The 15382-nt window shown below is 41.2% G+C and overlaps 1 protein-coding gene across 5 annotated transcripts in view; it reads left to right on the top strand.

Moving 5' to 3' along the window:
* The first annotated feature begins 1239 nt into the window (after positions 1–1239).
* The window catches only part of larp1 (La ribonucleoprotein 1, translational regulator), a 43262-nt gene continuing 29119 nt past the window's right edge, over positions 1240–15382 (top strand). For 4 of the 5 annotated variants that reach the window (XM_072374875.1, XM_072374873.1, XM_072374874.1 and 1 more), the window contains exon 1: positions 1241–1889. In XM_072374875.1, the coding sequence (XP_072230976.1) occupies positions 1523–1889 (367 nt within the window). In that variant the 5' untranslated portion in view covers positions 1241–1522. Of the gene's footprint in view, positions 1890–15382 lie in introns of all 5 variants that reach the window. The other variant, XM_072374876.1, reaches the window with a different exon arrangement.

The following is a 15382-nucleotide window of genomic DNA, read 5'->3' as shown; positions in this document are numbered from 1 at the left end:
ACAAATAAAATTAATGATAGAATTAGCAATAAAATAACACAAAAAGTAACCATAAAAGTGGCAAGCCAAGGTAACCTCCATTTCAACTAGTGCTGAAAACCAGGGAAAAGAGATGCATTTTCAGTCTGGATATGAACTGACCTAAAGACTGAGAGGACCTGACAGACAACAGGAGGCTGTTCCACAGTCTGGGTGCTGCCACGGAGAAGGCTCTATCACCTCTGGTCTTTAGCCTGTCTTTGGGAACAGCCAACAGGAGCTGGTCGGCTGAACTCAGGGCTCTGGGTGGAGTGTAGGGCAAGTGCAACAGCTCACTTAAATAAGACGGGCCCATAGAGTTTAAACACTTAAAAACAATCAATAAAAGAGCATGTGAAGGGTGCACAAGACAGGGGTGATGGGTTTGCGCCTCTTTGTCCTGGTCAGCAGGTGGGCTGCAGCGTTTTGGACGCTCTGTAGATGCTGCAGGGAACCCTATATACAAAGAATTACAGTAATCCAAACGCAATGCACACTATTGTATTTGCTATTAGATTTGCTCATTTGGATTATTTAGATCATCATTCAATCATCAGTTAGATCACTGATAAAGATGAAACAACCTGCCACATCATAACTACAAATAGACATAATTAAGAATGATGACCCAATGAGAACTTGTTAAATGTGTATCTCTTACTGATATTTGATAAAATTACTGATTGTGTGCTATATAAACTATTTTGTGTGTCTGACTCGTTACAAAACTTAACCATGCCCTCAATAACAGATGATGGTAGAAATCAAATTGCACAAAAAAAAAACACAGAATGAAGTTGATTTTAAATGATTATTTCTTACTTTTTCACAGACAATTAAAGGCAAACTATATGTGTCTTTATGGGTTTTTTTTTCGTGTGCAATAGCTTAATGAAACATGTTACTTGTCATTAGCCATTTAAATGTCAACATTTAGTAGATGGTTTTCTGCTGTTTGTATATTAAGAGCAGTTACATGGACAAAAGTCCATGACTACACAGTAAATGATTTAAAAAAAAATATTCTTTACAATCATGAATAATGAGTATTTTGGTCTTTGTTTTTCTCTGTGGCTTCAGTCCTTAAAAAAAGAAGAAAAACGACTAACGTTAGATTAAGAGGGTATTTTACGACGAGTGCTACTTGAAAGCACCATCTCGACCTGACCCTAAAGCGCGCTCCTTGCGTTTACGTGGCTACTCCCCCTCCACAACGTACGTGCGCGCACCCCCTCATCGCGTGGTGGGGATCATCCATATTGCTGCTAGTGGTGGGGATAAGGTTGTAATCCTAAGAGGCCCTCGGACACGTTTCTTTATTTTTTATATGTTTAAACCCTGCGCTGACTGCTCCGCGTCGTAGGCTGAAGCTGCTTTGGTCTCGGGGCGACAGAGGAGCGGCAGTACCCACGGAACAACTCCACATTTCCCTGTAACTGAAAGCGAAGTCAGCCGGGGGGGAGGACTGGTAATCCTGAGGGGGTAAGAAACACGGTGGTGGGAAATGGCCACTCAGGTGGAGGCTCTCCTGCCCAGCAACCCGCTTGCCAAAGCGGAGGAGCACGGTAATGTGATCCGCGGCGAGCCGAGGGAGGAGGAGGGCGGCCGGGGCGACGGGGCCAAGCGGCAGACGGGTGTCACCGACAGTAGCCCTGAACAGGGAGGGACCACCGGTACGGAGGAGCAGACCTCCACACGGGCGACAGAGCAGAGCAAAGACTGCTGTGACAGCGAAGACAAGCAGAACGAGGAGGGTGTCTCAGGCAGTGGCAGGAAGGAGTTTACTGAAGCTCCCCCGCCCAAGGTGAACCCGTGGACTAGGAAAATGAATGCGGTGACCGTGGTCAGCGTGAATGGACAAGCACACACCGGTCTGTATCCTCCCTATGTGTTCAACTACTGACTGTCATGTTGTAGTGATGTCTGTCCGTCTAGGTTTGGTAAGACAGGACGAACGTGTTGCCTTTATAGGGTCTCATATCATTTATTGAACCAAAAAAAGCCATTTAAAGCAAGAGCTACCTCTGGTTGTCCTGTTGTTGCTCCTCGCTGGTTGGTTATATTTGGAGTTAAAGCCCCCTCCTCCTCATAGTGAAGGCTATTCTTGGGGTTCATGGGTTGCTGACCGCACAAATGGTCACACCCTTTAAAAAAAAAAAAAAAGTTCAAATGCTCCAAAACGTCCAATGTTTGGTCTGGGTTTTTGTGATTATTTCAAGGTTTAAAGTTAAGTCTTTACTATTAGCTTGTCAGTCACGCTGTGTTTGTCCTTTAACGTTAATGTAAGGGTGTACATTAAAGATGTAGCTCTCAGACAACGTCTGATGTCGGGCAGTTGTTGTGGAGTTGCTCTGCGTGTGTCACCACTCTTCACAAACCGCATGCATGAAGTTTTTATGCTAGTGCGAGCATTTACTCGGCCTTATTGGGTTATATTATTAGCGTCTTAATTTCAGCAGTGTCATCGTGCATTCTCTTTGCAGACTGCAAACGGCTCGTGTGTCTTCATGATCAATCTTCTTCATCACCATGTTCTCCCTCTTGTGTCTCATGTCTAGAAACCACCTAGTCGGGACAGTTATTAGCAGACACACACACTGTCTTTCCAAATATTTAAAGAGGTATTTACTTCTGTTTATATATTTGTTAATTGAGTATCTGAGTAATCTAGGGCATATAGCCACGTCAGACATTAAGGAAATATCCGCCCTTGTCTCTCATTGCATCAGTTATCAGAAAAGTCGTAAGCATGGTCGGTTGTGTAGCAGCTTAGCTAGCTAACAATAGCTCACAGACTCTCCTTTGGCCTAGTCCGTCGCCAAGCCCTTCCCATTCAGATGTTAGTGTTAACGTGGTCATGTTCTTCTTTCTGTTACGGTGTCCAAAATATGCTAACATCTCAGTCTCTTTAGTGGAAGCTCCCCGCACTGTAACATCGGCCAACTTGTAACAAATGCTCGTTTAATCGCCAAAAAATAGCAGGTTTGTTATGAGACGTCACGTGTTCACTCCACGTGTTCCCCGAGAAAAAGGCATGACTGCTGCTCGGTAGCTAGCTAGTTCGCTGACTGACTGGGCTGGAAAAGAAGCAGTGTGACAGTTCAGGGTGTCCAGTGTGAGACAGCTTGACTGTTTAATGTTTTGTAAGGTTAATGGCACGTCGTGTGTGTGTTGTCAGAGCAACCCTGTCTCCTACTTGCTTGTGCACCTTGCTAGCCACCGTTAGCATGGAAGCTAGCAAGCAGAGTCATCATTACTTGAGCATGATCTCACACAAATTACCATAATGTTTTATTTTGTCAGGATACACAATGGAGTCAGCCTGGACTGCTAGTTGAAATCAAAGTCTTATTTGTGGGGTTTACTTGGTACAGGTCCCTGTTCTGTATCAATACAACATTGAGTTATTTTCTTGGATTCTGGCTGTCTTGCGGTCAGGTCATCTTTGTTACAACTGTGCTCTGTCAGCTTTCTGGTTTGTCCATTTGTGTGGCAGCTGGTTTGTTTGCAGTGTTAAATAATGTGTAACTATGGTAAACTTCAGGGTAAGGTCTGTATCCATGATCTTTTTATTTTTATTTATTTTTTTGTAAACACAGATGGTAACCAGGTTTGTTGGTTGCATGTCTGTAGAAAAGTATTCCCAAACCATTTGTGTGTTTGCAGTTTATACAAAGCCAAAGTCACCATGTTTTCGTGTACAGTTGATGTCAAGCTATGTTTTCAGCAGAGTGGGTCATTTCTTAAATTAAGATTTCGTTAGAGCACAGTGGTAATGTGGAAATGCCTTAAATGACTGTAGGTTGACACAGATCCTAATGGGCTAATTTTAACAATTTCTGATGTTTTTAGCCCTTTCTTGGGAATTTGGTTGCATTGATATTTACACACACCTCCCTGTTTTCACTTGAACTGTGGAGAATGTGCACCCAGGTCCATTTGAGTCTACTTGGGCATGAACATGCAGGAAGGATTAGATCCCTAACCGCGTTATCTGGATGTGTTAGTCTGTGTTTAAGAATCTAATCATAAGTTGGAGAGGTAAAGCTTTGAAGTCTTTCCCACTAAAGAAAAAGAAAAGTAGAAATTCACCAGTGGGTCAATTAGCGATCAGGCAGTTAGTCTCAAATATTTTTGAGTCTACTGATCAAATTTCCACACACAAGCTGCAGGTTGGTTCACATCTTATGAACAGCAACATAGACTGTAACATTACAGCCACTAACATGTCATGGGCGTGGAGGTTCTCCGCATATGTTTTGGTTTGTTTGGGTGCACCAGATAAGTGTAAATGTGGAGCGCCGGCACAATGGTGCAACCCAACCCATGCAGATGGACTGCACATCATTCAACATGTTTACAGGTTTCCCCAGCCAATAACTTCTATGTGAAACTTATCCATTTGTGTTTCCCAAAGTGCATTGTGGAGCAGAAGGATGACTTCAACATAAAAAGGAGTTTAAGAAAAATACTGAGACCACTCGTAAAAACAATAATTTGGCAATAACAGCAGGAATTAAAAGTAAAAGAAATGGGTATCCAAACATATCTTTTGAAATAAGCTCACAGGTATATCGGTGGATTATATATGGACTCTCCCAAAGAGGTAAGTTTTAAAAGCACAGAGGGAGTCTGTGTCCCACACCCGAGCGGGGAGCCGGTTCCATGGGAGAGGAGCCTGAAAATGAAAGGCGCTGCCTCCCATTTTAGTCCTGGAAATTCTGAGAATAATATGTAGACCTGCATACCGGAAGCCAAGCATTCTTTTGGTGTGATGGAGAATGGTGAGATCCTTCATAGGTCAAAGCATTTTAACTTCTTTTCTAAATTTCAAGACTTTCTCAAGTCTAAACTTGAGAAATGCAATCTCTCTTTGTGGCCATAGTGTTTTTGATCTACTGAAAGATATTGAGAATACTTGGACACCCAGCCAAGATGAAAAGGGACAAGATGCTCCTGATTTAAGTGATGTTATGCAGTCCAGCCACTCCAGAGACATGTTTAATGTGAGAGTTAAAATATTAAGCCAGTAAAAAATTTACTTGCAGTAGAAGTGGAACCCAGGGCAATGCCGTCCAGAGCGGCTATATGGTTAGATTTTGTAGTGAAAACTGAACTGGTTCCAGCCCAGAGGCATGCGGGATACCATAACCAGCACTGGCACCTGTGGAGGACACATTAACAAACCTATCGCATCTATTTGAACTTAAAAGGGTCCAAAGCAGTACCCTTGATTCAGATGGTATGTTCCAAGTTTTTTTTTTTTTTAACAAGATGTTGTGGTCAAAGGTGGGAAAGGCATCACTGAGACCATGAGGAGCAATGTACGGCAGGCTGTGAGACCAGTGTGCAAACACTGTGCAGCAGTGTTTTACAGGAGTTATTTGTTCTTAAAAACAGTAAACTGGAACACTTTATTTTGAGCTTTGGGCTGAAGAGGGTCTTATAATGTTGTGTAATTTTGGACAGTTGCTTCTTTTCAGTAGTTTATTGTAAAGATATTGCTTTATAGTAATGTTCTAAAGACGGACTCTGATTGTGACTTTAAAAAAGTGCTTCCCCTAAAATGTTTATCAAAGTTAGCTTTTGGTTGAAATTCTATTCATATAAGAGGATAAATCTAATTATGGTAGAGCAATGGTCCAATAGTCTGTAGTCCATCGTGTGTTCTCTGTCTGGCCTTGGACAACAGTCCTGTCTCAGATAAGAGTGCAAGCTGAGTGGATGAAAAAGTTTTAAATCCGGTTCATAGTTTTACTTTGTGACTGTATTTGTGCAAGAAGACTGAATTTGAACAAGCAAAAAAAAAAAAAAAAAAAGCTCAGAAGTGCCACAATTTCAGATGGCCAAACTTTCACTTCAAATGTAATTTAAAAGAGGAAACTGAAACCTGTGTAAAAGCTCAGGCTCGAGCATGCCTGAGCTTATATTTTAAAAAAAGCACGTAGGCTCACATATCTATAAAAGTGACGGTGTGATATAAAACCTGTAGCTTATACAGGCATTAAAAACAGCATCACTATCACCACACACCACTTTCTATATCAAAGACTGATTAAGAAAATTGAACGGTTTGATGCCTGAATGCACCTCTGGAGTACATGGGGAGACGCTCCGGCTGTCCATACAGAGTTCAGGGAGGCCTTGATTTATTGTCGGAAACCATTTGAGACTAAGTCTAAAACTTAAGGATCCCACAACATTCTGTCCAGACATAATGAGCCCACATGATGGTTAAAGCAACATGCTTCTGGTTGTTGATATTTTGAGGAAACATCTTAGTCATGTGGAGCAGTTTAAGGCTATAAGATGTGACCACACTGGATTTAGCTGCCTGTTAAAATGTATGGAAAACAGTGTGGGACTTGTTTGCACATAGCTGCAAGCTGATAGGGCCTCTTTCACTTTTTGCATTCTGCTAGATGGAACGTCTACAAGCTGATTTCCTGTCAGTCTGATTGAGGTGGGTAAATGTGACCTCATTCATGGAATATTGATGGGCTATTTCCTTAATGGGTTTTAGCTTTAGACTGTTTTAGTTTCATTAGCTGCAGCTTTGTCAATTAATGTTTTTTTTGTGTTTTCCTGAGTATTGCAAACTCCGGCACCTCGGTGAGAACAGTTTGTCAGCTGACTCTCACGGCAGTTTTGGTGGTAGCAAAAGGCAATTAGTTGCAAACAGGATCTTACTGAGTGAAACATGTTACAATTGATCTCTGTCCAGTATACAGAATTAGCTGTAACTGCAGGCAAAATGCAGCCACTTTGGCAAAGCCCGTTAGTTTCCTGTCCTGCTGTGACACCTGCTGCTGCTGGCTGACAGAAAAGCAGCATTTAGGCTGAAAATAGACCCTCGTCCAAAAAAATATGAGGGGCTGTGTGTTGCTGCAGATACTGGAGAGAAAAACAAATTTCATTCCAGAGATCGGGTGTTTTTCATTAAGCTGATGTGTCTCTCGCTGTCCTTACCAGTGCTGTCGCTCCTTCCACAGAGGATGCGAGAGCAAAAATTCATGGAGCATTTCTGGGATTTGATGATCCTCAATGATGGCTCGGGAAGATCGATTACCAGGCAGTATGAGAAATGAGAGGACACTAAAGGTAGCATAGCGTAAAGCACCCATCGTCCAGTGTTCCAGTCGTAGTCCCTGTTCAGCCTCTTTTCTTTTTGTCCTTTGTGAAGAATGCAGCCTGATGTGTGCTGCTGTGTTGAAGCTGAGGTTTGACCCTTCAGTCACAAAGATTGTCTTTCTTTTAGCTTGGGGAGAAACTCTAAATTACTCGAGCTGATGCAGCCCACCCTGAAACCTGCAGCAGAGGGAGAATATTACACGAATGCCACTCAAGCTTTCACATGATTTCAGCTAGTTTCAAATGTAATGCAGCATTTTTTGTCTTTAAACTCGAAAATACAAACGAGAACGTCAAGCGGAGCTGCAGACAAAAGCTAATTAATTTTTTTTTACTTAATGGGCTACATTCATAGTGAAATTAACGTTAAAGGACATAGTGAAAAAAGCTGTGAAATGCATCGAGCTGAGCTTAGCCTGGTTGGTTTGTGGAAATGAGGATTTTTTTTTTTTAATCGTATTTCTTTTTAAGAATGTTGATTTCCCACTGCTGTTAATTGCCACGTCTTTTTTCATATCTACGATATCACGCATTGTCATCTGTGTAAACAATGTTTAATATTTATAGTGGGACTCCTGTTTTTAGAGCAAACAACAGAACATCACATTAACTTGGATTTTATGACGGTAGAAGAAAACATTTGACTGGCTGAAAGTGAATACGTTGATTTTTGGCAAAATGTTAATAAAGGACTGGTGTATTTTTGTGTTTGAGAGGATTTGTGTGGTTTACCTCTTTAAGCACCTCTGTCCTGCCTGATGGGGTGACCAGCATTTGCTCCAGTGGAAGCAGAGTGATGCGTAAGCTGCTCCATAATCGTGTTCATTGCAGCCACAGTGTTGCACCAACAGTGGAAATCCAAAGATGGGTCAACACAGTCTGTGTTTGAATGTTTGAAGAATCAGATGCAAACTTTGTCCAGTGATCAGTGGATGGCTGGAGATGATCAGAATGAAGTTTTCTCAACATGAAACACTATGGAGGGGCTCCTAAGAGTGCACAGGGGGTAGGAAATAATGCAGAAAGTACGCTGGGGGAATCGCATTGTTTCACTTGCAGGATAAGCCTCCCGACTTATATTAGATTAGATTTAATGACTGTGTTTGTGTTGAATTCTACAGAGAAATGACCAAATTCCTCTTTGGGAGAAGATGGTGTGAAGTAGCAGGAATAAGTAGCACACGCTGTTCTTTGACAGCCTCCTTTATCTGAGCCACCGATGAGCTGAAGAGCCGGCTGTGCAAATGTGTCTGTTGTGGACATTTGAGTTCTCACATGAAGCTCCTCTGGAAAGTGTCAGCGTTGTAGCGCACGAGAGTGAAGTGTTTATAGTGCACCCCTCCCCCAACCAGCTATGTTAATTGGATTTTTGTAGAACGGTTCATGTTCACATAGTTTTTGACGTTCACATGAGGTAATGGGGAGTTTAAACGGTAAACAGTGATTGAAAAGCGTTCTGGAGATATCAAAACAGAAAGCAGACAGCGTTTATTGTCACTCTATCGCTCCTCTCCCCCCCATGCTTCACACACACAATGTCAGCTGTTTCTTAAGAGTCTATGTCCTCAGACGCCCAACTCGAGTTGCTTTTATCTGCCTCAGTGTTGTGTCTGGACTTGGTGATAATGGAACATCCCTCGGTGGAGGTTCGGGTGGGGACTGTTTGTGTGTGCGATGTGTCCCGTTCACAAAGCTTCTTTGGCCATATGTCATGACTTAGTTGGGACTTCGTTTTAAAATGTTTGCAAGTAATATGTATGTAGGGGCCAAAATTATTATTATTTTTTTTAATTAATGCAAGACAATTTAAGTTCTAACAGGGAAACATTTCTGTTCATAGTTTGACATGATACGTGTGTGGCTGACTGTGTGATGAAGCAATTTTTTTATAAAAGCCTCTGTCAGCACTGCTGTTGATTGAAGCCGTGGTTTGGATTCAGTTTCACTCCTTCATTCCTCTTTGTACTCCCCAATTTGTATGTTGTACAAAAAGTGAGAAAAGCGATACCCTGACGTTCAGTGCAGTTGGCAGCGGGTTAATTTGAAAGCATTTAACATGACCAAGAACTTTAAGCATAGACAAAATTGTAGTGTACACTCAACAATTAACGGCCTCTGTGGAACAAAAAGGTTGCACTCGTTGTTGTGGAGCTGTGTTCTGCTCATTTTGGTTTATATTAATTTACTGAAAAATCTTTTTTTTGCAGGAACCTGAAATATTTGGTTGTAGAGAAACAGCTGTTGAAGTTGTTTAAGCTGCGTTGCGAGCTGCCGATTCCCTGCAGAAACAGCCCTACCTGCACTCTACAGTCAAATTAAAGGGATGTGCTTTTTTTAAAAAAAAAAAAAAAAAAAAATTTATATACCGTAGTTTCCCTTGGTCATAATAAGATGTCTACGACATGAATTGGTCAAAATAACGGTGAAAGATGGTACATCATCTCCGTCCTCCTCCATTATTTTACACCTCTATTCATTGGCATCATTTTAGGGGCGTGGAGTGACCCGATTGATTCCATTCTGCCCTTCTCTTCCTCACGGTCTGCCTCTTTTGAGATCTTTTGTTCTTAATCTTACGTTACTACAGTATAAGACTGCAGAACCTTCTCTGCTGTTTAGCCATGCACAATATTCTCATCGGAGTCATGTGTTGAACAGCCCAAGCTGTTAACACGAGCACCACAGACTGTTAATAACACCAATGAACATATATATTTGGGTGTCTCACATGAAGCATCCTCTATCACAATGTTCAGTTTAATGAAGGAACTATAGTGTGAGACACCCAAATATTTGCTTCAAGCACAGAAAAAAGAGGTATTTCTTTATTACCCCCCCTCCCTGTTTTGTACAGTCACTGTACTTACTTAAAGACACATGACATTGAGATTGAATACTTTGTCAATTTATGAATACTTAATCAAAATGATATAGTTGTAATGTTATTGTTTTCATCTAAAAAGAGTCCTAAATCCTGCCGTGGTCATTGTGAAATGAAATGGAGATGTATCTTCAGATGGATCGAAATGTTAACGGGTTAATCCTTATTGAATCTTGAGGCAGACAAAAATGTGCAGCTATTCTTTAAATACAGAACATTGGAACCATAAAGATGTGTTCTCTGATATTTGAGGCACCCTCTAAACACGGGAACTGGTTAATTCTTTTAAAAGGTTAAATCTTGATCCAGACTGCAGTTCAGACTATTAGAAAGTTCAGTCATTTTCTCTCTCGGGAAAACAAAGAAGTGGCTCAAACTCTGTTGCAGTCAACCTGCAGAAAGCCTTGCAGAATAGATTTGGATGTAGAGCTAACCAGTTAGAGTTCAGCACCGGGCCCATGGTGTCGGATAACGTTTCGGGTCAGTTTAGATTCCAGGTCTCTCTCTGTTACTTGACCTCAACTTGGTTTGTGTGTGTGAGCAGGCTGTTAATGTGGCTGTGGTTACCCAGGGAGATGCCTCCTGGCTCTCTGAGCTTTTCACTCTACAGGAGGTGATGTCACCACACTGATCGTGTGATGCAGTGTCTGTGAGACACGTGGTCATACTGTACACTGTCGTTTCCTCCATATTTGGTTCTTGTAGACTGGCTTTAATGTGCTGTTGTCGCTCTGCTCGGCCTGTAAGACAATCGTGTTGCAAGCAGACAGATAAAACTGAAGTGCGTGTGCTTCACACTGATTAAACATCATTCGAGAGTTTGACTTGAGTATTATAAGTTAATGGCAAAGTTGATTATGACGTCTCCTGAGCCAGGCGCTGTTTGTCTTTAATGAATATTTTTTAAAGTCCCACATTTGCATCTCTTCAGTTCCTTCCTGGGGAAATGGATTTGCTTCAGAAAAAACATCTAAACAAGTCTGGGCTGTATGTTTTGTTCAGAGAGGTTTAAAAGTAATTTGAAATACATGTGGTTTGTCATGAGTGCAGCTTTTTCCCACATCACTTGCCACAGTAACAGGGAAAGCCACAATCTTACACTTGCCAAAAAGAAGTAAATCTGTCACAGAAAATACTACCTCATGATTATGATACAAAACATGTGAGTGTAGAAAAAAAAAAAACACATTCAGACACCAAAAATCCCAACATCTGGTGAGGACGGGGCCGATTTCCCAACACCATGGCTGGGCTTATCACCGCAGAGCCGACGTGGCACAGAGTTTATTTTTAGGTGTCACCAGCGATACCCCGTGGGATTCGGAGCAGGTTTTGTTGCCGGTGCATGCTGATGCACTCGTGGGAATTTCTTTGGACTCCACATGAGGTGTGTGTGTGTGTGTGTGTGTGTGCAGAGTCTCTGAGAAAAATTGGGACAGTTTTTATGCTAAATAAGAGATACGAGGAAAGAAAGATGGCATCTGAGAGAGAGCATCAGAAGAACATAATGTGGTTATTGTAGCTCTGAAATCACTGCAGCTGCTTTTTGATTTGAATGAATTGTGAAACTATTTTGAAATTGGTCTGTCATATCTTGAGCTTAGATTAAGCATGAATAATAAAAATGTTTTTAAGTCTTGGAACAATGGAGCACAGATGCTCTCAAATGCGGTGGATTCTTTAGGCTGTTGATTTAAAAGAGGGAATAACCATTTAATCCTTTAAAAATATACTATATACATAATTTCCATAGTATCTTTCAATCAGACATCTGACACTTCACAGTTTTTATCATGTTACAAGAATGCAAACAAATGTATCTCCTAAACTGTCAGTTTGCTAAGAGAAAACAATTTATGCAGCCGTTCAGATTTATAAAGAGCCCAGTAGCTCCACTTTGCTTCTGAAAGCAATGCTCCTGCAACAGTTGGCAGAAACCTGGGCCAACCACTTCTTGTTGGGCTTGAGAGATATAACTCCGGCAATTAATGAGATATAACTCCGGCTTTTAAAAACACATATTTAAAAGAATATGGTCTAATTATCGTTATCGTGAAAATATCGAGTATTATTTTTTTTGTCACATGTCACAAACCATAATGAAGACCTCAAGAAATTGTCAACTAATTAAAATGGGTCATAATTTGACCTCCTTTAACAAGTCTTCATTTAACCACTTTACCGCTCCTTTATAAGTCTGTCATTAAACATTTAGCTGGACATCATTAATAGTTCAGTGAAGCAAACGGAATAGCAGCCACACATAACTCGTAGAATAAATACAGAATAGAAGAAGTCTACGTGCACTTAGTTGTGGTCAAGGATTTTGACACAATCCTTAGTTGTGGATTTTCACACAGTTTAGAGATGAATGATCAGATTTCTCTGAGATGAAACTGTTGCTTTTTTTTTTTTTTGTTCGTATGCTTCTGTTACTTTGACATGTATCTCCGTAACCCACAAACACCATAGTTGTCCTTGAGTTGAACAGAATATAACAGTTATCAGAGCTCTTGTACATCTGGGCACATAGCACTTAGATAACGCTCAGTTCTCACTCTCAACTGTCGAATCGGACTGTTCTCGTGGTGCTATCAGTCTTGCAGCTACTTAGAACGAGTAATCTTTTTGTAGAGAAAGTAAAACGCGCAAAATAGTATTTTTGAAATATTGTGAAGATTGTGAAACATTGACAGATTAGATATTGAAGAACAATAAACTGGTTTTAGTAGTCTGGATGTTTTTATGGCTACATATCGTTGCTTGCATTGCTCAAAAAAAGCTTCTGGGAGGTATTTACATGCACAAAGAAGATATCTGGAGGGCGTGCTATCTGAATGTGCTGTAGACCGTATGACTGCCTCAGGAGCAGCGGCTTATAGCTTGGCAGTTATCCTGGCTCTAGGAAGCTTTGGTTTGACCTTAACCCATCATCTGATCTCGTCTGATACTCACTGAACTTGAGTGATGCATATGTGCCCAAAGGTGATCTGTTGGTGGTGTGCAGCTCAGCTGATCAGGAGAATGCGGCTGAGCTCCTCAAACCTCCTGTTGATCATTGAACAACAGCCCATTGTCCACTTGACATGGTGCCTGGTGGACTATGAAATGAAATCACAGCTCAGATACAGTTTCGGGAACCGGTTCTGTTCAGTTCGACGCTGCTGGTGGTCCGTGTTGTTGCTCGTTTGAAGTCTGAAGTGTTTTATGTAAAGCACATGGCTGCGAATGGCAATGTTGTATACTGTAAAATGTCTAAAGATTTGTGCTTTAAATGCAGCTTTCTGTTCGTGAATCCGTTTGTTCATCCAACATTTGATGTGATGTGAGAGATCTTAATGTGTCGTTTTTATGAGCTATTTTCAACAAAGGTTTGTGTTTCTAATGTTTGTGGGCAGTGCGTTTTAATGACAGATTGCAAATCATAATGAAAGACGGTCATTAAGAAGTTGGATTTCCTTGTGTGGTTTTTAAAATTAAACAAAGATATAATTTAATTCTTAAGTGAACATAAAAGAATCAACTGAAAAGAATCTGCTGTAGATCGTAAAGTGAAGTGCCCGCCTCTGAAGTACAGTATAAGCAGCAGGATTTTAACTTACAGTTGAAAGTAGATAAAGATGAGGAGGCTGGTCAAAGTTACTCTGGAGTTATGATGCTCTTTTCCCCTTCAAATCTGAGCAGCTCACTTAATGACACATTTACAGAACTTCTGTGCCCCAAACAAAGAGAGAAGGTTGTTTTTCCCTGAGATTTTGACTTGGTAAACCCCAAAATATGCTCTCAAGCACAAGAAATGTAGTACATATATTTCCCCTTTAAAAGTTTACCACATTTATTATCCTGGCCTTGGATATGCTTTTGATAAAGTTTTGATAAATTACGATGAACTTATGCGACAGTGATCAGTAAAGAACAACTTTCCCATTCTCTGAGAGGTCAATAAAACGGTGTAACAGAACTGGAATTGCAAAGTTGGTTGAGGGATCATGTCAAGTTTACATCTGTAAACAATGTCAAAGCATAGAGGCTGTCAGATTGCTGGGTCATGGTGACAAGGCAGAAAAAAACTGTTTAATCAGCTGGCCCACTTCCTGTGATGAGGTTTTGGAAACGCCTCCGAGGACGTCAGCATTGATATCAGAAAAGGTTGTGTAATTCACCACCTTTATAGGAGAGAAAGTGTATGTGCCACCTGGTGTGTCTTTACTTGTAAGCTATGCCCTGTCATGTACTGTAAGCAGCAGTGAGTGGGACAGCTATTGTTGTCCACAAACTAATCAGATAAGAAGGATTAAATACTTGTGGAATTCATGCTGATTCCTTTACTTAATTTAGCACAAAGTTGTGGCCCCTGCCAATGTTTCTGCCTGAGACTGCTGAGAGGAGAACAAGAGCTGGCTGTTCCGTGGGATATTTGTTAAACTGTTGGTTAATGTGGAAGTTGCTGAAGCCTAAGTTACAGTTGGAAAGCTGCAGATAGAGCCACAAATGTAAACATGTCATAGAGATATTTGTTTGTATGAGCTGGTAGATGACTTTGTAGGCGAATAGTTGAACTACTAATGATCAGACCATTAAAAAGCTGGCTGCCAGCCACGATGTTCTAATGCTAATTTGTGCTTGAATGTGCTGCTTATTCAGTGCTGGAATTTTGTTGTTGGGAACGGTACATTGTCTCATTAATTTACTGAAACAAAACACTTTTCATTTAATAAGTTGGTTGTCATCTTGGTAGCTTTTCAGGCTTCTTTCATCAGTGACTTCTGGCACATAACTGTAGGTAAACCATCCCTCTTACGTGGAGAAGTTTACACTGCATCAGCAGAGGGTTAAGAAGTGGATTGTGTTGCACAACTTAGTGAGTACTAAGTAAGTACCCTCCATTTTTGCTCTAGTTTTCTGCTCCTCTGTAGGTCAGGAATTATAATATACCTGGAGACGGGTGACAAATGAAAAGAAAAACCATCACTGTGTGTGTTTGTAAGATGTTTGACTGCCACTTTCTGGCAGCCCGGCTTCAGTTCAGCCGCAGGTGAGTGAAATCCTACTGGTGGGATTGGACAGTTTTCTGAACGATATTCCCTCATTTGTTGTGAAGATGGTGGTAGAAAACATCAACATGTAAGTCCAAAATCTCCAGTCGTTGTTCTATTGGGCCGAGCTTCTGTGACTGCACAGCCCACAGCGTCTGAGCCAGATCACATTCATATTAATTAAACCATTAAGTGGCCGCTGACGTCATGGAAGAGATGAGTGTCATCGGGGGGGAAATGTGTGATCCCTCAGAACAACTTTGTGGTGAAATAAGCTGGTGGTCTTTGCCGTCTGCCTGCCAGAACAGTTTAAAAT

This window comes from Leuresthes tenuis, unplaced genomic scaffold, assembly GCF_036924035.1.
Source record: "Leuresthes tenuis unplaced genomic scaffold, fLeuTen1.0.hap1 SCAF_21, whole genome shotgun sequence".
NCBI classification, from domain to species: domain Eukaryota; kingdom Metazoa; phylum Chordata; class Actinopteri; order Atheriniformes; family Atherinopsidae; genus Leuresthes; species Leuresthes tenuis.
This window is presented reverse-complemented; position numbering and strand designations above follow the sequence as displayed.